This window comes from Natator depressus, chromosome 11 (assembly GCF_965152275.1).
Source record: "Natator depressus isolate rNatDep1 chromosome 11, rNatDep2.hap1, whole genome shotgun sequence".
In the NCBI taxonomy this organism is placed as follows: domain Eukaryota; kingdom Metazoa; phylum Chordata; order Testudines; family Cheloniidae; genus Natator; species Natator depressus.
The window spans coordinates 13,250,577-13,277,388 of record NC_134244.1 but is presented as its reverse complement, the minus strand read 5'-3'; the positions used below and the strand labels follow the sequence as shown (position 1 = coordinate 13,277,388).

The 26,812-nt window shown below is 44.1% G+C and overlaps 1 protein-coding gene and 1 long non-coding RNA gene across 2 annotated transcripts in view; one reads left to right on the top strand and one right to left on the bottom strand.

Annotated features, from left to right (window-relative positions):
- LOC141995786 (TGF-beta receptor type-2-like) overlaps positions 1-26,812 on the bottom strand; it is a 61,236-nt gene that overhangs the window by 2,341 nt on the left and 32,083 nt on the right. The window contains exons 2-6 of the mRNA XM_074967185.1: positions 24,036-24,186; positions 13,121-13,323; positions 5,297-6,111; positions 4,401-4,542; positions 1,834-1,961 (exon numbers count right to left, since the gene is read on the bottom strand). Of these exons, the coding sequence (XP_074823286.1) occupies positions 1,834-1,961; positions 4,401-4,542; positions 5,297-6,111; positions 13,121-13,323; positions 24,036-24,186 (1,439 nt within the window). The remainder of the gene's footprint in view (positions 1-1,833; positions 1,962-4,400; positions 4,543-5,296; positions 6,112-13,120; positions 13,324-24,035; positions 24,187-26,812) is intronic.
- The window catches only part of LOC141995788 (uncharacterized), a 31,650-nt gene continuing 8,837 nt past the window's right edge, over positions 4,000-26,812 (top strand). Inside the window, exon 1 of the long non-coding RNA XR_012641401.1 lies at positions 4,000-4,597. This is a non-coding gene — a long non-coding RNA (uncharacterized LOC141995788). The remainder of the gene's footprint in view (positions 4,598-26,812) is intronic.

Below are 26,812 nucleotides of genomic sequence, written 5' to 3'. Positions count from 1 at the left end.
GATCTGGGTGGCTAACTCATTTAGGTGCCTTTGATAATCTCAGCCTAAAATGGTCAGGACAAAAAGAGCTGGCATTTTGAGCAGGGCATTGAACTTAGAGCCTGTTCTCATTTTTCCTTCATGGGAGGGTTGGGGGTAACTCCCATTAAAATGAGTAACTTGTGCCAGTCTCTAAGTATCAAATGGATAATGTTCCTCTAAGTAGTAGGGACTGTGACAAAGTTCCTCCTGTACCTTGGTGGGTCTTGTGCTTATTGGCGGATTTGCTCGCCTTGAAGCTTCACGGCAGCCCTCAGTTTGGCCGTTTTTGTGAACTCCTCCTGTGTCTGACCAGGTCAACTCCTCCTGTGTCTGACCAGGAGTTGGGAGGTTTGGGGGGAACCCGGGCCCGCCCTCTACTCCGGGTTCCAGCCCAGGGCCCTGTGGAATGCAGCTGTCTAGAGTGCCTCCTGGAACAGCTGTGCGACAGCTACAACTCCCTGGGCTACTTCCCCATGGCCTCCTCCCAACTCCTTCTTTATCCTCACCATAGGACCTTCCTCCTGGTGTCTGATAATGCTTGTACTCCTCAGTCCTCCAATAGTATGCATTCTCACTCTCTCAGCTCCTAGCGCCTCTTGCTCCCAGCTCCTTACACGCGCACCACAAACTGAAGTGAGCTCCTTTTTAAACCCAGGTGCCCTGATTAGCCTGCCTTAATTGATTCTAGCAGCTTCTTGATCGGCTGCAGGTGTTCTAATCAGCCTGTCTGTCTTAATTGTCTCCAGAAAGTTCCTGATTGTTCTGTTACCTTACCCAGGGAAAAGGGACCTACTTAACCTGGGGCTAATACATCTGCCTTCTATTACTCTCCTGTAGCCATCAGGCCCGACCCCGACATCACAGGACCTTTGGTGGTAGTGGGGTGGGAAATAGTTGTAGAATGAATAAACACATGTTCTATTTTCCTCCCAGCAGATGGCTGTCACACACGCATTTTAGGAGAACTAACTCTAATGTGCCAGGGGAAGATAAGGATCATGATCTGAAACACAACACTTTCTCAGCTTAATAAAAATCAATCGAGGGAGAGCTGGGCCTTTGGAATCTAGCTTGGCATAGCCTCAATAGGTGCATATTTTATCTGCAGTTCCAAATTTTACCTAAAAGCAGGTAGGGTGCAGATCTGCACCCTATGTTCAAAAATTTAAAGAACGTAGTTGTGAGATTTGAGGGCTAATGACTGGCTTCAAATGCAAGTTATAGCAGCTGAGTGAACATTGCCAAAAATGTGCTCACAAACTTTCTTCCAGCTAGAAGCCACAGATTCATTTTGACACTGTTTACAGCATGGTTATTTCCATTCCTACGAGTGTTTATACAAATAGTGTTTTGTTACAGAGAGGCTCATGCAAAATGTAGCAAATGCAGGGCTCAGATTTTATTCTGCAAGTGTTGTGTGTGGCCATCTTGAAAACTCTTTGTGGGTTTAGAGGACCTCCATTTAGGAAGCAGAAACCAATACCCTGTGAATTAAGTGAGCAATTGCACAGTGTGTACAGGTGACTTGCTCTAAGCTATAGGTTTGGCTCCTAACATCGAGTCTCTTTCTCAAATGAGCTAAGTTGCAGAATGGGGTGGGATTTTTTTCAAAAGTGCTTACATGATTTAGGAGTTCCTAAGTTACTTAGCCAATTATGAAACACCCCCTTCCTCCAGTGTCTTTGTGATTCAGGTGATTTGGACCATAGATGTACTGATATTGTCATTCAAGAATAATCATGTCCATTCCAAGTCAGGGCAATGTATAGATGACTTGGGTTGCTATAGTCTTTTCTTTGATTTACTATTTACCTGATGCACTAGCCAGTTGCAAGGTATCTCTGGGCGCCCTCTGCCGTGCAGCACAATGTCTCTCATGGTATCCACACAGGGTTGCTCCTGGACTTTCGACCCAAAAGGTAGCTCGTAACTTTTTATCTCTAGGTGATAAATCAAAGGAGCATTACCGGATGTCTTTCATGGTTTGGTGGTATGCATGTGTTTGTTGATCTGGCTGCTGTCCATGGCACTGAACCAGAAAGAGTATGATTTTTGTAGACCGGTCTAGAGCCACAAAGTTTGGATGCAGAGCTTAATGGCCTCAAAGGTCAGGAGTGTTGGAGCAGGGTTTTGGTTCAGGCTTAACTTTTGGTTCATCATTAACTTAAAATGACCCCTTCCCCCACTGAATTTAAACTTGCAAAAACATGACAGCAGCCCCTGCTGTACGTGACCTCCGTGGAGTTGCAAATGAAAAGGCAGGAGGAGAAAACACTGATTCTTAATTAAAAAAAAAAAAAATTTAAAACATTTCAGAATCTTTTTGTTGGAAAGGATTTTTTGCTTTTGGCCTCCTGCCTCCTTGTGACGGCACTATTTCATCACAGATTCGGTAAGTGTTTTCAGAGAGTGACTTTGGGCGCGGAGACCCACTCGCAGACTGTACATGTGCCCTCTTGAGAGTAGGAGACCGGGAAGTGTTCCCGATGGAGACTCCAGAGCTGTGGAAATAGCTCCCTCTTGTGGCATAGGGAGTTGAGAGACTTACCCTTCAGAATACGGTGCAAAACTCTCTTTTCGCCAGCTAAGCTTTTGTCAGGAAGGGTGTAAGATACAGTGACTCGCTTCAGCCTTTAATTTTCAGATTTTTGAGGTGCTTTTATATCCGTATGTATCAAGTTAAAAAGGTGAATGGTGGGAGGTTTCTAGATGCCACAGCAATTGTAAGTCAGACTCATTTTCCCTTTTATGTGAGCCTTGTGAGCCTTTTTCTCTTTTGCTCTGTGGTGTAGCGGAGGGGAGGGTTCTCGGGCAGCTTTCATGGCAAAGAATGGCATTTCTTGCTACCCCCTTGGTTTGTGTAGGGATTGCTGAAAGAGGAGGGTAGGATCTCCATTGCTTTCTCCCATCCCAGATCCTAGCAATGGTCCTCTTTTTCGATGTGAGAGTCTCCTCTGTTCCAGGAAGGATTCCATCTCCCTGGGCAGGGCATGGGAAAGGGGACTGGAGTGAATTGTGGGGGCATAAAAGGAGGCCAGGAGAGATCAGAGAATGCAGGAGGGGGTATGGATGGCGGGGAGAGAGGGCTGAGGCGAATGGGGAGATTTGGATGGAGGTCGGGGGGGAATTAATCATAAGGAAAACGGGGGAAAGCTGAAAGCCTGAAGGAAAGAGAGGCAGAGAAGGAAAAGGAGAAAACTTAAGAATCATAGTCAATTGTTGTACAGAAAGATTGGTGCCAGGACATGACAATGAAATAAATACTGATCAAAATGTCATGGGAACATGACTGGGTAGGATGCCCGAGCTTGTGAACTGCTTTTGGATGGGAGGTAGATGAGCTTCATGGTGTTGTCTAAAGGGACGGGGAGCCTGCTTTGGTTCTTAATATATATATATATATATATATATATATATATATATATATATATATATATATATTTGCATTGTTGTTAATGCAGTTTGCAATGTTTCTATGTGCCTGGCTGATGGGAAATGTGTATATTCAGGGCCTCGTGGCTTTGATAATGTTTGTTGTTATTTTAATAGAACATAACTTGCCTCTGGTGAGCTAGTTAATTCCCTGGCTAGCTCACTGTCTGCACTCACATGTGTATAATCTGCCTCTGAAATGCAGAAGTCTTCACTGGGTGCTTCACATTTTTGGGGGGGGGGGTGAGAGCCCCTAGGATCCCATCAGTCTCTAGTCGAAATCATGTCATTTTTAGAAACTGGGCGGAGCCCCTGTAGGGCTCTGCTCTGTGCACGTATGTTTATTTGGCTGGTTATGGGCCTGCTTGGAGGCGTGGGATAAAATCCTGGCTCCTCTGAAGTCAATTAGGGAAACTCCCATTGATTCCAGTGGGGCTAGGATTCACCCAGGAGCTCTTTTTAGACCCACCTTTTTCTCTTGTTCCCATTCCCTTCCCTTTGTAGAATTCCATCACCATGGACAACAGCCTCCAAAAATGGGGAACTAACGTGGAGATCCTGCTCTTTTCTCCATGGGCATTTGTTTATCCTGCACACCATCATGGCTTCTGAGAACCTGTGCCTGAAGACCATTCTGCAGCTGGCATATAGCAAGCAGGGAATGCTTAGCAGATCGCAGGCCTGATACTACCAGGTGCTGGAGAATCTAACTTCCATTGGTGCCCAGCACCCCTCAGGAACTGCTGAGCATCCAAGATGGAGCTGTATGTGAGATGAGCAGCAGGATTGTGTCAATGGGAGATGTACTGGACTGATTGTTGCTTTGTGGGAAGAGAGCACGGAAACTGTTGTCTAAAGGTGATTCAGTTACAAAAATGCTGGGGCTAGCTCGTATGGCCTTTGGTTCTAGAAAGAAGGGAATACATGGGACTATGCAGTTTTCCTACCTCCTACAACCTCACACCTGGAGGCCATTTCCCATAAAACCAGGGCCATGGAGTAGACGTCCATTTGTTTGAAGGACTCCAGGTCTTCCAGATTCACTCTAGACTCTAGAACCTCAGGAGCCATGTACCTGGCAGTGCCAACCTAGCCAGAAAAAGAACAGAGATTAGCAAATATATCTGAGAGCAGCTGCAGCATGGTAAGTACCTGTCACGTTACAACTGAGTTGAGTAGGTGAAAAACACTGAAACATCTTCGTGGCCTGATTGTTCTTGCTCAGGAGCAAACTAACACCAACTGCCAAGCACTAGGAGTATATAAGATGGTTTCCCAACCTCTCTTCCTCCTGTTCAGCTTCATTATGAGCAGCCACAGGGAGTTCAATGACCACGCACTGTCTGCCTAATGACTCCGCAGGTGGGCCCCATCACAGGGTATCTGAGTCTCACTCCTGCACCAGCTCTTTTAGAAAAGCTACAGTAGATAGTTTATGTGCGTTATCATCATCATCATTAAACATTACTATGCAATGAAACATCTAAACTCCCTCCCTGGGGCCTGAAGAAGATCAATGACTGTACTGGGTTTGTGTGTAATTTTAAAGATAGCATCATGGTTTGCAGGTATGCCTAAACACATCCCAGTCCAAGACTGAGCACATTGATCAGATGAGCAACTCTAGTTTGTTAGATTTCTGCTTTAAATCTAAATGGCATGTGGGCAAATTCATAAAGTTCTCATATTTCCCCTCTCCCCAAACACCTTGTCTCATTTCCAGCATAGCCTTGCATTTGGCAGCATGTGGTTTTCAGCTTATGGAATACTTGAGATGTATTGTTAAGTGACGCCAAGAATTTCTGTAAAGTTAAGTCAATAACCCAGCTTTGGCTTCACTCACCTGCCCACTGTTAGCAAAGTCATCCGCTGTTAAGGAAGGGTCTAGCTTTAGAGCAATGCCGAAATCACAAATCACGCACTCCCATTCGCTCTTCACCAGGATGTTGGTGCTTTTGATATCCCGGTGAGCGATTGGGATCTTTGGCCTGCCACAGGCAGTGTAGTCGCTGTGCAGGTGGGCCACGCCGTTCACCAGGGAGCTGGCCATTTTTTGTAAGTCTATCCAGCTCAGAATGTGTCGGGACAGATAGTCCTTCAGGTTGCCCCTGCTATGGTAGGCAGTGATGAGCCAGTATTCCTTCCGGGGCCCAGACCCTCTGTCCTCTGCTGTAAGGAACTGAAGGACGCTCTCATGCTTGAGGCTGGCATCTGTAAAGATCTGGCTTTCGTTTTTCCAAGAGGAATATTCCTCGCATGGGAAAATCTTAACAGCTACTGTCTCGTATTGCCCCGAAGTGGTGTGGTTCAGCTTGGCCCTCCAGACCTCGGCAAACTGGCCTTTCCCCACTATCTCATCCAGCTCAATGGGCAGCAGCTCGGTGTTATGGTTGATGCTGTTGGCGCAGGTGAAGTTCATGCTGGAGTGATTGTCATCTGTCATCACAGATAATTTCTCATCGTCCTCAGCAGCTTTTCCTGGCTTGGGCAAAGCCTGGTGCTGTGTGTGCTTCTGACCCCAGTCCTTGGCTCTCTTTCTCCGCTTCTGGGTGCGGCAGAGGTAAAATATCACCGTTATCATGACAGCCACGAGCAGAGGGGGGAGCAGGCTTATTGCTGCTACAGGAATGACCTCTTTGCTCTGCAGCATGGAGTATCCTGCAGAAAGGAAAATGAATAAGAATCTGCTGCTATAAAATACCTGCAACAGCTAGTTTTGGTAGTGCCTGGGGAGAAAAATGGGAGCTAGTTAACTAAGTATTGCCAAGGACATAATACACGCTGCCCGTAACTCTGAGGGTAAGAATTCACCTCTCTCTGATTATTAAAGGGACGCTGTCAGCTAGCTTTAGGCCTTACATTTAGCTTGTGCAACTTGGTGAGGGTTCCAAAAATTAGTATTTTCGTGCACTAGCTCAGTGAGTGTATGTGCCCCACTGCCCTCTACTGGATGGAATCAGAACTGCTCAACTGTTGGCCAGAGGTCTTGTAAGCTAGCAAATTCTGTCTTACAGGGGAGCTGAAACAATGTATATCGTGGGGATGCTGAGAGCCATTGAACCAAGCTGTAAACCCTGTATATAATGGAAACCACTTCAAGCCAGGGGGTGCAGCAGCACCCCTAGTTCCAGTACCTATGCTGTCTTAGCTCAAATGGTAGAGGTTTCTTGTAAGATGATAATGTTGAGTTCTTATATAGCACTTTTCATCAGTACACCTCAAAGCACTTTACAAAGGAGGTGAGTATCATTATTCCCATATAGGGAAACTGAGGTACAAAGAGGTGAAGTGACAAAGTCAACCAGCAGGCCAGTGGCAGCACCAAGAATAGCACTCAGGGCACCTGGGTACCAGTCCAGTGTTCTGTTAGGCCACACTCTCTCACCGAATTTCAAGGTATGAGAACATTCATCTTCTCTGTAACAGATGAGGTGGGATTCAACCTGTGACTACTTGCACACAAAGCCTCCGTGAAGTCCCAAGTGGCCTTGATATGCAGCATCCTCACTGAGGTCATGTCAGGAAATCTTGTTGGTTGGTTCGTCTACATCCTTTGATTATGCAATGTGCACACCACCCATGTGTATATTAGTTCATCAACATCTTGGACCTATTAAAACTGATTTATTATAAACTACGTGCACAAACCTTCCAGTGATCTGAAAGCCAATAATGAAACAAAGCTGGAAAGTCTGGATTGGCATTTTGAACACCTCAAAGATTGGGATAGTTTGGATCTGGGAATCTGGTTCATAAACAGAAGCCCTTTGCAAAACAGTCAAAACCAATGGTGTTCTAATCAAATGTAAATTGTTAATGGAGATAAAGCTGTGGATTAAGGTGGAATGGAGAACGAGACTCTTCTGTCAGTGCATTAGATGCAGTCTTATATCGGGCTAAATTCTGCCAGTATTAACAGAGGAGTATCTTACTGCACAGTATTTCTATTGAATTCGGTGAATCTACTCTTGTAGCAGGGCGCTATTAAAAATGAGCAAAGATATCTGAATCAGAATGATGAGAGAGAGTTAGTTCCTGGCATTACTGCTAGTGTGAATGAATATAATTTGACATTTAATCTGACTGCCCATAGAAAAACTTTAACAAAATATGAAAAACAAAAATGTTTCACCCAAATATTGACCAAGAATGTTTTTAAAAAAATCCCTCTCAGCATTCAGATCACTTGAAGAAGACCCTCACACAACATATAATTAGCTGATCCTTTGATGTTTGCAATTCCTGGAGTAAAAATGCTGACTTCAGTAGAGATATTCAAGTAAAATCTTACTCGGATATTTTTCTGCCAAGTACAATAACTGAGGGGAAGGAATATAACATGCATTCCTTAAGCAAAATCCCCCGCTGTTTGACCTCCGTGTACAGTTTATAATTCAGGCTCTGGAAAAACGGATCCCTTGGCTTGTTTTACTTGGCAAATTCCAAAAAAATCCATTGCAGCTAATTTCTGCAAAGCTGTGAGAGTATTTTTACAATAGGCATCAGGTTCAAACCACAAGATCAGCCCAAAGGGCTATAAATCGGTAACTAACCCAGGAAAATGTTGGTTTTGGAAAGTGCTAGGCGTGGGTATCACCTACTGCTCTGAAGGGTTTACCCGATGGATATGATCACCTCTTTGAAAAGCTGAAGTTCAACAGAGTGCGAGTAAAGAATTTTCAGGGTGTTTTTTTTTTTTTAGGGAATTACATGCATGAATCCTGCTAACAAATAGTCAGAGCTGTGAGCATAACTTTTGCCAATTCCTTAACAATGATGTTCCTCCATGCTGCAAAATCCCCAGATGTGAGTGGGGCCACTAAATGTGTAGATTTTTTTTCCCTGAAAACACAGGCAGCACGTTGAAAACCAAATATTGCAGTGCGTTACTGGCCATTTAATTCAATCCCTGTCTGATGTGAATTCGAACTCCTAGGCCAAGCTCCATCAGCACAACGTTTTGAGAAGTCACCTCAATATTTAACAAGAAATGGCATCTTCTGAATGCATCATTTCAATTTCCACCACCAGCGCCTTGCTTCCTAGGCTGGGGTTCTCAAGCATAGCTTGTGGGAGGGGAGGAGAGGAAATGACACATCTGCACATGTAATGGGATCACTGATGAGCTCCAATGTAGACATGTTGCATTTGTGTAGCTTAGTCCCAGCGAATTACCAGAGTAAATCATTCCACTGCAAATTTTCTTCTACACTAGTGCAGTGTCACACTGGGAGTCCCAGATTTCCTTAATGAAGGCTGGCCCTAAGACTGTAAATAAATGGAAAATTGCTTTGGAAAAATGCTTATCTGCTTTAGTCATTTCCTTCATAATCATTTGTCTTTAATCAGATTTTGTCTCTCTAATATTTAAGGTTAAAATTTGAAAAAACAAAATGCAAACAATCTTTTAAAATCATATAAGAAGATATGAACAATTTGTAAGGAGATGCATCAAGTCTGGGTCTTGCAAAGTTATCATTGGCAAGATGGGCAGATAATAAATAAAAGCAGAAGAGCGATTACCTGATTGCCTTCTATGATGAGATAACTGGCTCTGTGGCTATGGGGAAGTGATATATCTTGACTTTACCAAAGGTTTTGATATGGTCTCCCACAGTATTCATGCCAGCAAGTTAAGAGTGTGGATTGGATGAATTGACTATAAGGTGGATAGAAAGCTGGCTAGATTGTCGAGCTCAACTGGTAGTGATCAACAGCTCGATTTCTAGTTGGCAGCTGGTATCAAGCGGAGTGCCCCAGGGGTCGGTCCTGGTGCTGGTTTTGTTCAACATCTTCATTAATGATCTGGATGATGGGATGGATTGCACCTTCAGCAAGTTCACAGATGACACTAAGCGGGGGAGAGACGTAGATATGCTGGAGGGTAGGAACAGGGTACAGAGTCACCTAGACAAATTGGAGGATTGGACCAAAAGAAATCTGATGAGGTTCAATAAGGACTAGTGCTGAGTTCTGCACTTAGGATGGAAGAATCCCATGCACTGCTACAGGCTGGGGACTGACTGGCTAAGTGGCAGTTCTGCAGAAAAGGACCTGTGGGTTACAGTGGACGAGAAGCTGGATGAGAGTCAGCAGTGTGCCCTTGTTGCCAAGAAGGCTAATGGCATATTGGGCTGCTTTAGCAGGAGCACTGGCAGCAGATTGAGGGAAGTGATTATTCCCCTCTATTCGGCACTGGTGAGGCCACATCTGGAGTATTGCATCCCGTTTTGGGCCCCCCACTACAGAAAGTATGTGGACAAATTGGAAAGCGTCCAGCAGAGGGCAACAAAAAATTATTAGGGGTCTGGGGCACAGGAGAGGCTGAGGGAACTGGGCTTATTTAGTCTGCAGAAGTGAGAGGAGATTTGATAGCAACCTTCAACTATCTGAAGGGAGGTTCCAAAGAGGATGGAGTTTGGCTGTTCTCAGTGGTGGCAGATGATAGAACAAGGAGCAAGTAGGGGAGGTTGGATATGAGGAAAAACTATTTCACTAGGAGGGTGGTGAAGCACTGGTATGGGTTACCTAGGGAGGCGGTGGAATCTCCATCCTTAGAGGTTTTTAAGGCCCAGCTTGACAAAACCCTGGCTGGGAGGATTTAGTTGGGGTTGGTCCTGCTTTGAGTAGGGGTTGGACTAGATGACCTCCTGAGGTCTCTTCCACCCCTAATCTTCTATGATTCTATGACTGACTAGCCTGAAACCTTATTGTTTCAATTTATAACATTTTTATATATCATTTGGCAACACAATACGTTTTGTGAAAATATTTGGTGGCAGTGGCATTTCCGCAGAGCCAGTCACCATTTTTGTGTAAAATGATATACGCAGATATCAGCATTTGGACTTCGCTTTGGACTTCTCTTCCCCTCCTCCCCCAGCTCCCTGAAGTTCATGTACCTGCTATATTTGGCTTTGGAAACTGTAAAGACCTGCAAATTTAGCATCATTTACATTCATAAAAATGATTTGCTTACTCTAAAAATTCACAGTTAGTGTTGTTAGGGATTTTCTCTATTAAGGCTCACCTGACAGCTTTCCACTCTCAGGTAGATAACTGTTCTGTTTTCCTAATGATATGACAATTAGGTTCCTTAAAGGACTGTAAAGATTGTACCCTCAACTAAGGGAACTCATTTCCCGTTGGGACTTGAACTTCGTTTTGTCTAAACTTTATGGGGCCACCAACTGAGCCTCTTGCAACATGCTCCTTACTACACCTTTTGCTGGAAGGTGGTTTTCCTAATTGCTATCACTTCTGCTAGAAGAGTCTCCGAACTGCATTCTCTTACATCTGAACCACCATACAGTGTCTCCTGTGAGGAGAAGATGTACTTATGCCCTCCTCTGAAGTTTCTCTCTAAGGTAGTTTCAGATTTTTATATCAATAAATCAATTTACTTTCCTGCATTTTACCCCAAGCCACATACAAATAGGGAGGAGCAACAGATATATACAGTGGGCGTAAGACAAGCACTGGCAATTACATAGGCCTTGGCTACGCTTGCACGTTATACCGCAATAAAGCCACCCAGAGCGCTCTAACTCACTCCCCGTCCACACTGGCAAGGCACGTAGAGCGCTCTGACTCCCTGGCTAGAGCGCTGCTGGTATTCCACCTCCCCGAGAGGGATAAGGTGTGCTGCGTATTGGGTGAGACGCTACAGCGTTCGTGTGAACGAGGAGTTGCATTACAGTGCTCTGGTTGCCCTCTGGAAACGTCCCATAATCCCATTAACTGAAGTGGCCTCTCTTGTCTTTGTGAACTCCGGCAGGAATGCGAAAGGGGCCCTTTCAAACTTCCTTTTCTGCGGCATGCTGGCTGCTTATCAGCGCTGAGAAAAAAAACAAACAGCTGTTTGCTTTGGGGCGGGGGGGGCCCCCCCGCGGGATCTGTACTTACAAGACAGCATGCTGAAACACTCTCAGCACCCCAAAAACCCACTTTCGCTCCCCCCCACATATACAGAACACACTCCACCCACTCCCTCGCCATTTGAAAAGCACTTTGCAGCCACTTGAACGGTGGGATAGCTGCCCATAATGCACCGCTCCCAATGCAGCAGCAAGTGCTGCAAATGTGGCCACGCCAGTGCACTTTCAGCTGTCAGCGTGGACAGACTGCAGCGCTTTCCCTACTGCGCTGTACGAAGGCTGGTTTAACCCAAAGCACTCTACATCTGCAAGTATAGCCAAGCCCATAGTCAGGACCAAACCATTTTGGCAGCCCACCCAACTGTTCATGGCCATAGTGGACAGAATTGAAAGGTCTTTCAATCTCCACACAGAGAATTTCATTTCGGATAACTTCTTGTATCCACATGTGTTATGATCTGGCAGGTGTCTCTCTCCCAGACAAGCTGACTGCCCACTCTGCAAGATATCAGGCATCCTCAACAGCATTCCAGTGCAGATCTGTATCCTGGACATTAGCAAAGCAGCAACCTGGTCATCTGTGCACACTTTCTCCTGCCATTGCGCCGCCATTCAGCATTCAAGAGATGATGCCAAATTTGGTTGATCTGTATTGCAGTCTTTGTGACCATGAACTCTGATTCCCCAGCCTATTTAACTGCTTGGCAGCCACCAAGAGTGGAATGCACATGTGCAATCACTTGAAGCAAAAACGGTTACTAACCTTTCATAATTGTTCTGCGAGATGTGTTGCACATGTCCATTCCATGACACAACCCCCCCTCCCCCACCCTTGGCACTGGAGTTTCCGGAAAGAAGGAACGGAGTGGGTAAAGGGTCATCTGGGCCCTTTATACCATCCCCAGCATCACACGGCTGCAGAAGTTGTTTGAGCTGCCCCCACAGGTACCACTGAGTAAAAAAATTTCCAGCAACTGAGTGGAGTGGACATATGCAATACATCTCAAAGAACAACAGTTATAAAAGGTTAGTAACTTTTTTTTTCTGCTCTCATTTACACCTGGGCAATTCCTGTGAGGCTTTGCCCCCAAAAGGTGAACTAATGTGTGCGAGCGATCCTGCTCTAAAATCCTAATGGAGACAAGGCTCTATAGTTGTACCATGAAGTAAACTGGGTGAGGTGAACTGTAGTCAGGGGTTTAGTGTTGACCTCCCCTAGCTACCTTACAGTAAAAACTGCAGTGTCTTGTCTCCACGGGGATTTTAGAAAAGGATAAGTCACAGATGTTAGTTATCCTGTGGTTTTTAAAAACACTACCTTTTTTGAAGTGAAGACACACCCTGACATCAGTGGGATTTCATGGGTGTATCTCGGTAGAACTTGCTCTAGAATTTCATGATTTATTGTAGCTAAAATTTTCAGAAGTGTTGACTAAGTGTGGGTGCCTCAGACTTTCAGTTTCTAATCTGAGCCCCTTGTGCCACAGGAAACACAGGCCAATGGTGGACTCTCCATCTCTTGATGACTTCAGTTCAAGACTGGATGCCTTTCTGGAAGATCTGTTTTAATCAAGTGCAAGTTATTGGACTCAGTGCAGGGATAACGGCATGAAACTTTATAGCCTGTGACATTCAGGAGGTCAGGATAGAAGATCTAATGGTCCTCTCTGATCTTAATACCTATTAATCTGGTTTTCAAAAGTGCTGAGGGCTGCGGCTTCCAGTGGGAGTAGTGCACCTTTAAAGTGACATGCCTTCATTAAAAAATAATAATAATAATAAATACTCACCATTGGTGTGGTTTTCAAATATGAGTTTATCGTTGCATTCCTGTTCATCCACACAACCACAGATGTAAAATATTCCTTCCTCACTAGACTGATGGGTCATGATGCACCGTGAGGTGTTGTAATTTGGAACCATTACATTTTCTACTGGCAGCTGTGGGTTGTGGCACAGAGTGCTGATCTTAATGCTGTCATTGTCTTGCTTCCTGAAAATATGCAAGGAATCAACAATGCATCAGGCCAAAATCTCTGCATCCAAAAAATATACAATAGACCAGTATGATAAAATCATCTCAAACCTGGGCTGCTTGTTAGTTTGATACCATGTGATGTATGGATTGTTTGTAATGGGTATGGTGCAGAGCAGGGATCTCAAACACGTGGCCTGCGGAGTTATTTACTGCGGCCTGCCATAGGCATTGACTCCACCGGCAGCCAAGCTCCCATCACCTTCTGTACCCCCTTCTCCTCCCCGCTCCTCCGCCTACCTCCCAGCACTTCCCACCACCAAACAGCTGTTTTGATGGTGCTTAGGACTTTCCAGGAGGGAGGAGCGGGGATGCTGCATGCTCAGGGGAGAAGGCGGAGAAGAGTCGGGACCAGGGTGGGGATTTGGGGAAGGGGTTGGAATAAGGGCAGGGAGGGGGTTGAGTTGGGGTGGGGACTTTGGGGAAGGGGTTGGAATGGGGGTGGGGAAGGGGTGGGGCCTCATGGAGGGAGTGGAGTGGGGGTGGGGGATTTGGGGAAAGGGTTGGAATGGGGGGTTTGAAATGACGGTTGAAATTAGCACTGACTTTTTGCATTACAATTTTAAAGTTAATACATTAATTTTTAATAGCAAACTATATTACTCTTCATTTTTTTCATTTTTGACTATACTTTTGTATCGTTGTATGAAAAGGTTTCAGTGATGCGGCCCTTGGGTCAATGTACTAGTCCTCATGTGGTTCTCATGGTGACTTGAGTTTGAGATCCCTGGTGTAGAGCAATAGCCCTCAACCTTTCCAGACTACTGTACCCCTTTCAGGAGTCTGAGTTGTCTTGCGTACCCCCAAGTTTCACCTCACTTAAACTACTCACTTACAAAATCAGACATGAAAATACAAGTGTCACAGCACACTATTACTGAGAAATTACTTACTGTCCCAATTTTACCACATCCTTGTAAAATAAATCAATGGGAATATAAATATTGTACTTGTATTCAATGTATAATATATAGAGCAGTATAAACAAGGTGTCATATGAAATTTTAGCTTTTGCTGACTTGCTAGTGTTTTTTATGTAGCCTGTTGTAAAATTAGACAAATATCTAGATGAGTTGATGTACCCCTTGGAAGATCTCTGCATACCCCCAGGGGTATGTGTATGCCTGGTTGAAAACCACTGGTGTAGAAAGACATTGAAAAAAATGTTACACTTTTCTTGTATGTCAATGGAAAATTTACAATAGAGATCAATAGCAAGATATGGGTCAAAGAATCCAGTTATTATCAGTAGATTACTCATTGGTTAATTATCTGTAATGCAATGTGGGGTTATCAGATAGCTCCTTTGCCTTAAATGGAACTAAGCTGATTTACGTCAGGTTGAGGATCTAGACAATTGATTCCAGAAGTTCAAGGAAGAAGCTGCATCCTTCACATATTGATTGAATAATGCAACTCTTCCAATAGTCCATGGACCCCTCCTGACAGTGCAAAGCAGTGAGCTTTTAAATGTGGTCCACCTATTTTCACTATGATGGTAGGATCTGATCCTGAGAGTTCTGAACTCCAACTCATTGCTGTTTAGCACCCTTCTGAATTAGGTTGTAAATCGGCATTTATGTGCCTGGTTCATCGTGACACATCACTAAATGTTCTCTCTCTCTCATACTTAGTTACTGTGTCAACTTCTTTTTGGGATTTTTGTAGAAAAGAAAATATGGTGGTACGCTGTGTGTAGCCCTTCCCCCCAAGCTGTGGCTTAAGCCTTCTTCCTTTTCTTGCCCTGATACTTGCTATCACTATTATTATTTGGAGCAGCTTCTCCCCTCTCCTCACATGGTTCAGGTTCTGGCTTCTGTTCTTGGTGCTTGGTGCCTCCACTCAAAGGGACTCCTCTCTGTGCCACGGGAAAGGAGCCACATCCTGGTCCCATCAAGGTTAATGGGGGTTTTGCCATTGACTTCAATGAGTCCAAGACTTGATCTAGTTACCATTGCAAAGTCTACCGAGGCATTGTGAATTTGCATAGTCTATATTCAGAGCTCTTTCAGTGCCCTGCATTCATGGCTTGTAACTAGTGCTGTTGATTGATCACAGTTAACTCATGCAATTAACTTAAAAAAAATTAACTACAATAAAAAAATTAATTGCGATTAATCGCACTGTTTAACAATAGAATACCAATTGAAATTAAATATTTTTGGATGTTTTTCTACATTTTCAAATATATTGATTTCTATTACAACACAGAATACAATGTGTACAGTGCTCACTTTATATTTTTATTACAAATATTTGCACTGTAAAAACAATAAACAAAAGAAATAGTATTTTTCAGTTCATCTCATACGAGTACTGTAGTGCAATCTCTTTATCGTTAAAGTGTAACTTACAAATGTAGATTTTTTTGGTTACATAATTGCACTCAAAAACAAAACAATGTAAAACTTTAGAGTCTACAAGTCCACTCAGTCCAACTTCTTGTTCTGCCAATTGCTAAGACAAACAATTTCGTTTACATTTACGGGAGATACTGCTGACTGCTTCTTAGTTTCAATGTCACCTGAAAGTGAGAACAGGCATTCACATGGCACTTTTGAAGCTGGCATCGCAAGATATTTACATGCCAGATATGCTAAACATTCATATGCCCTTTCATGCTTCGACCACCATTCCAGAGGACATGCTTCCATGCTGACGATGCTCCTTAAAAAAATGTTAATTACATTTCTGACAGAACTCCTTGGGGGAGAATTGTATGTCTCCTGTTCTGTTTTACCCACATTCTGCCATGTGTTTCATGTTATAGCAGTCTCTGATGATGACCCAGCACACGTTTGTTTTAAGAACACTTTCACAGCAGATTTGACAAAATGCAAAGAAGGTAGGACTGAGTGGACTTCTAGGTTCTAAAGTTTTATATTGTTTTATTTTGAATGCAGTTACTTTTTGTATATAGTTCTACATTTGTAAGTTCAATTTTCATTATAAAGAGATTGCACTACAGTACGTGTATTAGGTAAATTGAAATATACTATTTTGCTTTTTACAGTACAAATATTTGTAATCAAAAATATAAAGTGAGCACTGTACACTTTGTATTCTGTGTTGTAACTGAAATCAATATATTTGAAAATGTAGAAAACACCCAAAAACCTTTAAATAAATGGTGTTCCATTATTGTTTAACAGTGCGATTAATTGCGATTAATTTTTTTAATTGCTTGACAGTCCTACTTGTAATGTAAAGTATTATTCCAGCACATTGTCTTCCCTGAGAGGGAGCTTTTCACTAAGGCAGATTTCATGGGTAGTGTGGCATTATGTGATGTGGTCAAATATCTTCTGGTGACTATAATGAGATTGACACTTGTTGTTACATGATCCTGCTTCGAAACCAGGTCTGCTGGAATGATACGCTTGGTGCCCAACTCTTTGTAGCTGCTCCATGTGTGAAAAGCTGGGAAAATGTCTGTATTATCTCTTCTGAATATTGTGTGACTCCGTTTCCCAGTTCAGTTTTGCACTGCAGCCTGCTTGACTGCACAGAGCTAAATCAAAGGAGGCTGTTACAGAGCTTAGCAGGAAAGTTAGAACAATGATAGAGGTAAAGTCAGCCTCCCATACATAGCTTCAAAGGATTTAAAGTAACAATGGCTGGGCCGTTAATGGCGGCAGAACATAGGAGTTAAGGTAACAATGGCTGGCTCCGTCCAGGCTAGGAAGTTTAACCCTTCCCAAGGCTAAGTTTGAGATCAAAGGGAACTCAAAAAGCTCACAGAACCTAGAAAAGGTAGGGATTGGGGTGTGTGGTGAGCTGCGAGAGGCTGGCCAGCATGCATTAGTGAAAAGGCTGACTGTGTGACTGAGCTATTCAGAGACAGTGAGAGAGCTGCAAGCAGAGTGGGCCATTTCTCCTAACTCCAAGATGGGGAATAAACCAGACTCCCTGGAGCTACAGATAGAGAGGTTAAGCTTAGGTAAGTCAATATGCGAGTGGGTCTCTTTGCTATTTTAAATCTACTTCTCTTAATCACTGTGTAACCTTTGGTGCAAAATAAATTATGCTTAGTTTTTAGAAACTGTTTCTGTATCACTGCAAATGAAAGCTGTCACAGGTTCCCAAAGAGAAACCTGAGCAGGGTCCAACAATTGTATTGTGGTAGCACCAAGAGATACTAATACATGATGATGTGTCTGCAGCTAGTGGTGGTGATGATTCAAATCTCTGCTCTCCAAGATGTGCCAGTAATTTAGCTGATAGAAATGTTCACTCAGAAAAAGGTACTTGGATAAGCACTTCTATTTCATTCTTCTTTTTCAGGTGGAGCCAATAAATGGTATTTTCTGGACTCTTCCTCAGTTTGGTCACCAAGTTTGTGGTTTAATTGCTAGGTTTAACATGCTGTCCTTGAATGACCACCCCATGTCTGGCTTTCATTCCATAGGGGACAGAACTAGTCTTTTTGGATAACTCTTCACTGTTTCTAGAGATGTCTTGACCTTTTGATTTGACAAAATTATAACATGCAGGAAAAAGGGCCCTGAGCATGCCCAGTATGTGTGTTGTGCCCAGGTTTACATAACGGATTCAGGTACTGAGTAACTACTGAGCAGAAAGAATGGGTGATGTCCCTTCTGAGCATTATCTCCTAGTATTTGCCATCTAGACATCCCCTGAGGGAGGCTTCAGGGATAGCCACCAGCAACGGCCTGCAAAGGACAATGGCTTTGGAAAGAGCTGTACTGCCATGAAAGATGGAATGTTGTGGAGGTTCTTAGAATGCAGGATTTCCCTCTGGATCTCAGAACAGCCATGGTTTAAGGGGCAAATATCCTTGTTTCTCCTTACTCCAAATGGGACAATTCAGAGGAAACTGAGACCTTGATGTCTTGGAGGTTCCAGGAGAATTTCCCCTTTCAGTGGGTTTCTATGTGGAAGGCAATGACTGAGGGTTTTTTAAACATGACTGCACCATTTAACTACACCCAAGTAATACAGTGAGCAATGCCCTGAAAATGCATGCAATAAACCTTATCAGAGGAATAATTCTTGATGATGTTGTTATATGAGGTGTTACAATGTAATCAATCCTAGAGTTGTACAGTGCTCCAGTTAAACAATGTTTTTAATGGACAGAGTTCATTTACTTTTAGTACCATAGATTGCCAGCCTTTTTAACAGGGACTTTGTGGAATATTTTCACGTGTCTAAGGGCCAGATTTTTAAAGGTCTTTAGGCACCTACCTGCATCTTTAGGTATTGCTAGGTTTAACATTCCATCCTTGAATGACCATTCCATATCTGGCTTTCATTCTAGAGAGGACATAACTAGCCTTTGGACACTCTTTTTACTGTTTCTAGAGATGTCTTGACCTTTTGATTGACCAAATTATAACGTGCAGGTAATAGGGCCCTGAGCATGCCCAGTATGTGATTATGGTGATTATCTGTTGTGTTCATTCCCTTTGGGGCACCTGGCATTGGCCACTGTCAGAAGACAGGATACTGGGCTAGATGGACCTTTGGTCTGATCCAGTATGGCCATTCTTATAGAAATCGTATTATAATATCAGTAGTAATTGACTTCTCAAGAGATTTTACTTTCTGGAATTAATGCATTTGTTTGAACATCATGCATTTTGAATTAAATATTGATGAATTTTCTGAAACCCCTGTAGCTGTGTTGTTTTAGTCAACAATAAGAATAGTTAAAATATTTAAGGACCTGATCCTGAAAACTTGCTCAAGAAGCTGCGTTCACTTCAGTGGAATAACTCACATGAATAAGGTTGGCAGAATTGGGCCAAAGCTATTATAGCAATAGTCTGTACCTTGAGGTTTTATTTTAAATTAGTATTCTATATTATGTCTTGTTATGATGTCAAACATTCTTCTAACGTGCTACAAATTTTGCTCTATAGAGAATATCTGGGGTTCCTGTTAAATTCAATGGAAATCCTTTGTGCAGGCATTAAGAGAGTTCAGATCTAGATCCAAATTCGATAGCTTAGGTCCATTTTTAGTTATTGTTTATTGCTTGTATATCATCACAATATACGTAGTGCTTTACAATATAGATGAAGATTAGATTAAGCTGAGAACAAACAGGAAATGGTAAGAGAACATATGGTTATGTAGGCCCTTGGATGCTTGGTGCATGTGTCTTGGTGGTAACCAAGTGTTACTTCTGAAATAAATTAATTTAATAATAAAATATCAGAGACTACAGTAATTTAACGCACCTTGAGAAGTGCTTTAGGAGGAGGATGCATGGGCTCAGAAACTAGTTTGCTAAACATTGTATGAGAACTTATGTAGATTAGAATGACCGATAGGTACAGGAGTCTGGCTTGGTACATGGCCTCCATCACTGTAGTATCTGATTACGACACTATGGTCAGGTAGTCACTTGGGCCCAGACCCTCAAAGGTAATCAGTAGAAGTTAGGAGCCTAGATACCTTTTGAGGATCTGGGACTTGGAAGCTAGAGTGTGGCATTATTCTTGGGATATCAGTCAGAACAAAATAAGGTATGAAGGTGGATGTGGGCAAAAAATACAAAGGAGTACCTCCCCAGAGAAGCAACTTGGGCTAAGTGAAAAGGTGATCAGGGTAAGAGAAGAGAGGTCAGAGGAGGAGCAACTTTGTGAAGATCTTTTTGAAGACGAGGTGCCTGATACTGCTCTGAGAGGGAACAGTATGAATTTGTGCATATACCAGTATTCGTTATAAGGTCAGAAACATTGGGGCTGAGACACAGGAATGGGAGTCAGGAGACCAGAACAATATTCCTGGCTCTGCCACAGACTCCCTGTGAGATCTGGATACTTAAATTCTCTGTGCGTCTGTACTTCATTTCACCTCACGGGTATTGTGAACTAAATGTCAGTAAAGCTCCCTGAGATCCTCAGATAGCCGGTGCTCTCAAAGCGCAAAATAGCATCCTTTGTATAGCACCACAGATGTACACAGGGCTGGATGGTGAGTAACATGAATGGCCCCGCTCCATGGGGGTACCCTGCTGTATGGTCATTACAGCTGGAGTGCCTCATAAGGCCTCAGACTTTTTTTTAAGGAGCGGAGGGTGGGCGTTTGGCAGCTATTAACTGGGAGATTGTTCCAGCTCTAATGGGTGGCGCATGTGTGTGTGCTGTATCGAGCCATATCTATTTAACAGCTAATAGAATGGTTTCCTGTTAGTAACTGTGAAAGCAGCATTCCAGAATTAGATGTGTGTCCCTGGCGCTTTGCAGAGAGCACTAACAACGATCTCCAGGGGGAAGAGCTTAACCACGAAACTGAGTCATCGTGTTTTCTTTGGGCTCTGGAGTTTTTCTTTCAAAACCAGCTTTTATCAGCATGTCAAGAACACAAATTTGGAAGGAAATGAAAAGCCAAAGCAAAGCCAGCCCCCGAGAGTGACTGAGGTAACCGTGCCACAATCTCCAGTGAAAACAGGCGCTTTTTCCATGTCACATTTACCACTGCTAGGACTGTGTGAGCATGTAACTCTTTCAGACGGGCCTCTGCCATGCTCAGCACCAAGAGTGGCAAAGAAACCCTGCAATGGGCAAGTTGTCAGCTGGATGCTTTCCCCACTCGGGGGGGGGGGGGGGTGGAGACTGAAGGTACCCACCACACGTCTCTCCAGAGTGGGTGAGTGCAATGTGCTTCTAAGAGACCGAATGCCTGTTTCAAAGTCCATTGCTTCATTGGGTTTGGACTGGGCTGCTGCTCTATGGCAATCTGTGTTTACTAACAAATAGATTTCAGGCATCAAGGCATTGGAGACCATATGGAGACCTTGAAAAGACGAGGCTAGGACATGCATCCTGGGAGTTCCTGTGCATAAAGAAACTATAAACATAATTACCTTTGCACTCATGATGTTCTGCACTCGCAAGCATCTCCCATCCTGGGATCGCAAAGTGGGGTAAATGAGGTGCAAAGAGGTTCCATGACTTGTTCAACGTCTCTCAGAAAGTCAGTGGTAGAGCCAGGGATAGAACCCAGATCTGCTCTTTTTTTTAACCACTACCCTATGTGGAAAACCTAACTACAATCCTGAAATCTGAATGCCAAAGGACACCTGACCTAGCACATCAAGGAGGCCCCCAATAACCTTGAGGGAAATAATTCTGAAAGTTACAATAATGATCTTCCTTCTGGGTCATTGAGAACAAGATTTTATTTTGGGGGTGAACTTGTCACTTACATCTGGAGCATACGGGAGAAAACACTATTGATGTAAAGCTGGGTACCAAACAAAAGATGAGGAAAGGTCACTTAAGATGTCAATAGAAGATGGGATCTGAAGCCCACTCTAGTCAGTAGGAGTCTGTATTGACTTCAGTTGATTGGCCCCTGAGAGATCAATGTCTTCCGGGGGGTCTTCACACAGGAAATCTGAGTTTCACAAAACAGAACAAGCTGTATCCTCTGTGGCAGACTGCTAACAGCTTGCCAGCGCAGGATAAGATAAAGTGCTAACAAACTCCTGGCAAGTGAAGATGCTGAGGAGGAGGAGGAAAGAGAGGTGAGGCTGTGTGGTGACAGGCTTTCGTACCTCTGACTCTGTCACAGCTCACAGAAACATACCTGCCTCTTCCTTAGTGATTTATTAACAAGGATCTGTTATCCTGTGGCCACCAGGTGACTTCCTCACCAGACAAGATGAGTGATTTGCAAAGGATTTACGGTCTGATTCCACGTGAGACAATTAATGGTGTTTTGGTTTCTCCGGCAACTGTGGGCTTCTCCTGATAGAGCCAATGAAATGTCTCATGGTTACTGTTCCCCAGAGAGAGACTCAGTTTTGTTTTCAGACTTTAAGGCCTTGTCTTCACTTAGAAAAAAGGTGTGTTTACACCTCGTGTTAGCTAACACATGGTGACTAACTGAAGGGAAAGCCATAGTGAAGACTAAGCAATTTGCAGCTTTGACACTAATTAGCAGGTCGAGGTGAAGGCTATGAGGAGCCTAGAATTTATCTCAACCTGCTAGCTAATATGAAACTACAAATTGACTGGCCCAGCCAATCACAGCATCTCCCTTTATCGTGAATAGGAGATTCATAGGTTCCAAGGTCATAAGGGACCATTGGATCCTCTGTTTGGGTGCAGGGCTACAATTTCTGCCGAGTGTTATGGCACTGGCTGCATGCACTTTTATATTGTGTTACGTAAAGTCTGTATCTGTCCATATAGCCATCAAACGTGAAATACCTGACCTGTAGGAGGGCATAGACTCATAAATATTAAGGTCAGAAGGGACCATTATGATCATCTAGTCTGACCTCCTGCACAACGCAGGCCACAGAATCTCATCCACCCACTCCTGTAACAAACCTCTCACCTATGTCTGAGCTACTGAAGTCCTCAAATCGTGGTTTAAAGACTTCAAGGTGCAGAGAATCCTCCAGCAAGTGACCCATGCCCCACGCTGCAGAGGTTTGATTGATATGAGTTTGTGATGGCTGCATTATTCCAAGTGCTAAAGCCATGAGTGAATTATTCAGTGTCTTCTAATGTGAACGAAGACTGCCCACAAAAGTAAGAGTTTGACATATCAGGCTGTGAGGAAGGATTTGAGGATCTGGCCCCATAGAACTTGCTTGCAAGGTTAAATTCATGGGAGCCCTGCTGGAGTAGGGTTGCAGGATTTGGCCAATAGTAAACTTGAATGTAGTGAAATTTCATATATAGTGCATTTGAAAGTCTCAAATTGTATCCGTGCAAATTGCAATTGTGAATACAGTAGAATGAATCGGAGCGGGGGGGTAGGTGGGGAAGAAGATTAATGGAGAATGTGTCCTGTGCGTGTGTATATAATATGTGTAGCATGCTAAAAAGCCATCATTTCACACTGGTCCTTCTTTTGCTCTGTAAATAATTCAGATACTTTTTGCCATACTGTCAGGGAGTCATTGGGCCAATGCTCTGGAACTGCTCCGTAGGAAGCCAGCCAGGACTCTGCGGGAGCATGCTGCCTCCTCTTTCTGAGCATATGGTCACCCGGGCAAGAAGCTTCCACAGCTTCCACCTTCCTGGGTCTGACCTCGGAGCGTGCAGCGTCCCTTTCCACACCGTGCGCTTCCCGCAGTGAGTCTCGCCATGCAGGGTTCCTGGGGAAGCCAGAGGGCCCTGCACCCCAACTCTGCAGTTAGCAGTGACTCTCAACCAGCGTAAACTGGAAGGTTTATTAGTCGACAACAACACAGCGTAGAACAGAGCTTGTTAGCACAGAAATCAGTGACTTTCATTCAAGTTCATCTTGGGGGACCCTGGGCTGGACTCCCCCTCTTCCAGTCCCCACAAGCAGGCTACCCAGGTTCCAGCAACCTGACCTCTGACATGCCTGATGCTCCCGACCTCTGACACACCTGATGCTCCTCCTCGTCGTCTTTGTCTTGCTTCCCAGGCAAAGTGTCACCTGGTCGTCACCTGGTTGCATCCCTCTCCTGGGTCTCAGAGTACAAAGGGCAATGCAGCTGGAGCAGCATCGCCTGCCCTTGAGGGTCTCAAAGTCACACACCCTTATCCCACCACATTGGTGCAATACACAGGGAAACTGAGGCACACAGTATTCATGCAAAACAGTAAAATTCATATAGGCTCAACAGTAAGACTGCCATACAATATAACAAGGGAAAATCCCCGCTTCGTGTCGCATACAGAAAGCACATTGGTAATAGGGTTGTTGCTTACCATATGGCCACACAGATTTCATATGGACTCTCACAATAGGAGTTCAGATGACAGTTGCTGTAGCACACCTTTTCCCCACACACTGGGGAGGTGGAGTCACACCATTTACACAAGTTGGTCTTCAGATTTCTTCGTGCCCTGGCAGAACATGCTGCAAATAGAAACAAAGCCTCTGAGTTATCGATTTTCTTTGTCATTCTTGTCTCGAGTCTTAGCTGGCACTTAGTTTGCCTATGAAAAAAAAATGTGTGATTCACATAACCACAGGAGGGGAGAGGGAACCCTGCACACAAGCCCGAGCTGACTCTGGTGTTTGTAAGTGCGCTTGTTTATCATTTTCCTTTGCTGAACTCTTAGGTCAAGTGTATTAGGCCAGAATTCACAGACAGCAGCTGCAGTTACATGAGCACCAAGGAAGCAGGTCCTGCTGGAGAGTGCTTATTTCAAAGTTGAAAATTCTGAGCTACCGAAGATAGGGTAGTCCAGTGGATACTGCACTGGACTGAGAATTAGGAGACATGGGTTCTATTCCTGGCTCTGCCACTGACCCACTAGGCAGTGGGGGAGGGACATACTTTATTGGGGGTTCATGGATTCCAATACACCCACAGAAATCAGAAAACCAAGGGTGCAAAAACACCCAGGGTGGGAACAGGCAGCTTAATTTCCTCCTTTGCACAAGAAGCTGCACCTGGCTCCATAGCCCAGGCCATGGTGGCGCTCCTCCTGGCCACGTTGCTGCATAGTGATGTCAGTCTCTACAGAGGCCCAAAGGGCAAAATCTGCCAGAGGGAGTGCCATGGGACTCGGTGTGTCCCAGTCTCCAGGCAACAGGGACACGGGGCAGGGCACTGGGCTCATGGCAGGGAGTTTCTGAGCAGCTGGGAACAGATGCTGAGTGGAGCCACGTCCCCCATCACATCTTGGGTTGGGTGTCTCACTACTCTTGCAAAGGAGAGCAGGCCCTGCACTGAGGCTGGGCCTGGGCCCACCACCAGACCACACACCCACCCCCAGCACTGTCATTGTGTCATCCTCTCTTTGTACTTTTATTGTTTTTACACAGCGGTTACACTGGATTTAGTATAATGCACCGATTTTTAATTGGAATGCTACGTTCACTCAATGTGTGACCTTGACCGTGATCACTTCGCCTCTGTTACTCCATCTGTAAAATGGAGACAAAGAAAATTCCTTTATAAAATGCTTTGAGGTCTGCAGAGGAGAAGCGCTATAGCGGAGCTAAAGATTAGGGTTGTTTTCCCTTTGATGGGTGTTGAGAGATAAGAGCGAATCACAGCCTTTCTTCCAAATGCCCCTGAATTTAGGGACAGGATGAGGAGGTTGGAAATGTTGGTCTGAATCTGAAGTTAGCTCGTGTCTCTGACCCTTCTAATGGGCCAGCCCAAAACCTCTCTTCTGAACAATGCTGAACTTTTGTGTGTGTGTGGGGAGCGTTTTCTGGATTTCACTCTGGACCCAGACTTTTCAAGGGGAGAGCCCCCCTCTCATTTAAAGCCTTTGGTTTGTTGCGTGGCACTTTCCGCAGCACAGGTTACCGTTGTGTAGAGAGTCCTTATTCTAAACACACCACGATGAAGAAATAGTTTCAGCAGGCGTGCAGTAGCTGCTGTGTATATGGCATGGGTACAAAATCCTATTTATTTTTGTACCAGAGCTGAAGGAACTATTTTAGGTTAAGGAATAAATCTCAGCTAAATTTAAACTTCCTGTTGGAAAGCTGTTTGTTTTTGATTTTAAAAAGGCAACCACAAGAGCCATCAAGGAAGTGTTTTTAAAAAATGGCCCAAATGTAGGCACCGAATTAACGCAGCCTGATTTGCAAAGGCGCTGAGTATCTAAAATCCTCACTGATTTCGATGAGAGCTGTCAGCTCTCTCCACTTCACAATGAGATTTTCAAAACTACCAAAGAGATTTGGACACCCAATTCCCAGTAAAACCCCACTCTGCCTGGTTCTGCTGTGACAGTGATTGGTTTTATAGCCTTAATATTAACATCCCATTAATTTTCATGGGTAATGGGTTTCCAAATCCCCTATGTGACTCTGAAAATCTTAGCCTTTGAAAATCAGGACACTCTAATTTAGGAGCCTAACTTTAGGCACCCAGATTTGAAAACTTTGGCCCTGTGTTCACGTGTTTATTGTTCCAAAGGGCTAGTCTGAAACTTAATTTTCAAAATAAAGCCCCAATCCTGCAAACTCCCACTCACCTAGCTAGGCCCTACTCACATGAGCCGTCCCACTGATCTCAAAGGTACCTCTTGCCTAAGTTGCCTAACTCCTCACAGGAGTACGGATTTTCAGGATCAGGTCTTTGAATGCCAAGTGTCAGTGAATTAAGAACTTACTTCAGGAACTCTTTAAAAGAAGCACCGATGCCACCAGCCCTACGGTATGTTAGCGGGGGATGCCGCAGTTGTATTGTGCCTTATTTTGCTGTGTCAGAGAAAGGATTTGTTCCTTTTAATCTTATCTAGTAGCAGACCATAGCAAAATAAAAGGCCAGTTAATATATACGGAGTCCTAATTTTCGGTTGCTTGGGTTGTCTGTATTAAAGTATAATATTAAAGTACCCCAGGCAGAATGTGCTTTGTGTCCAGATTTCTCCAAAGGGCTCATATTTAGGCACCTGCATGAAGTGACCAGGTACTCAACTATGCTGATCACCCTGCAGCTGCCACTGTTCTCAATAAGGCATCCTCAGTGCAGTCCCTATCAATCGGATCTTCCAGCTGCTGAGCACTTTGGGCA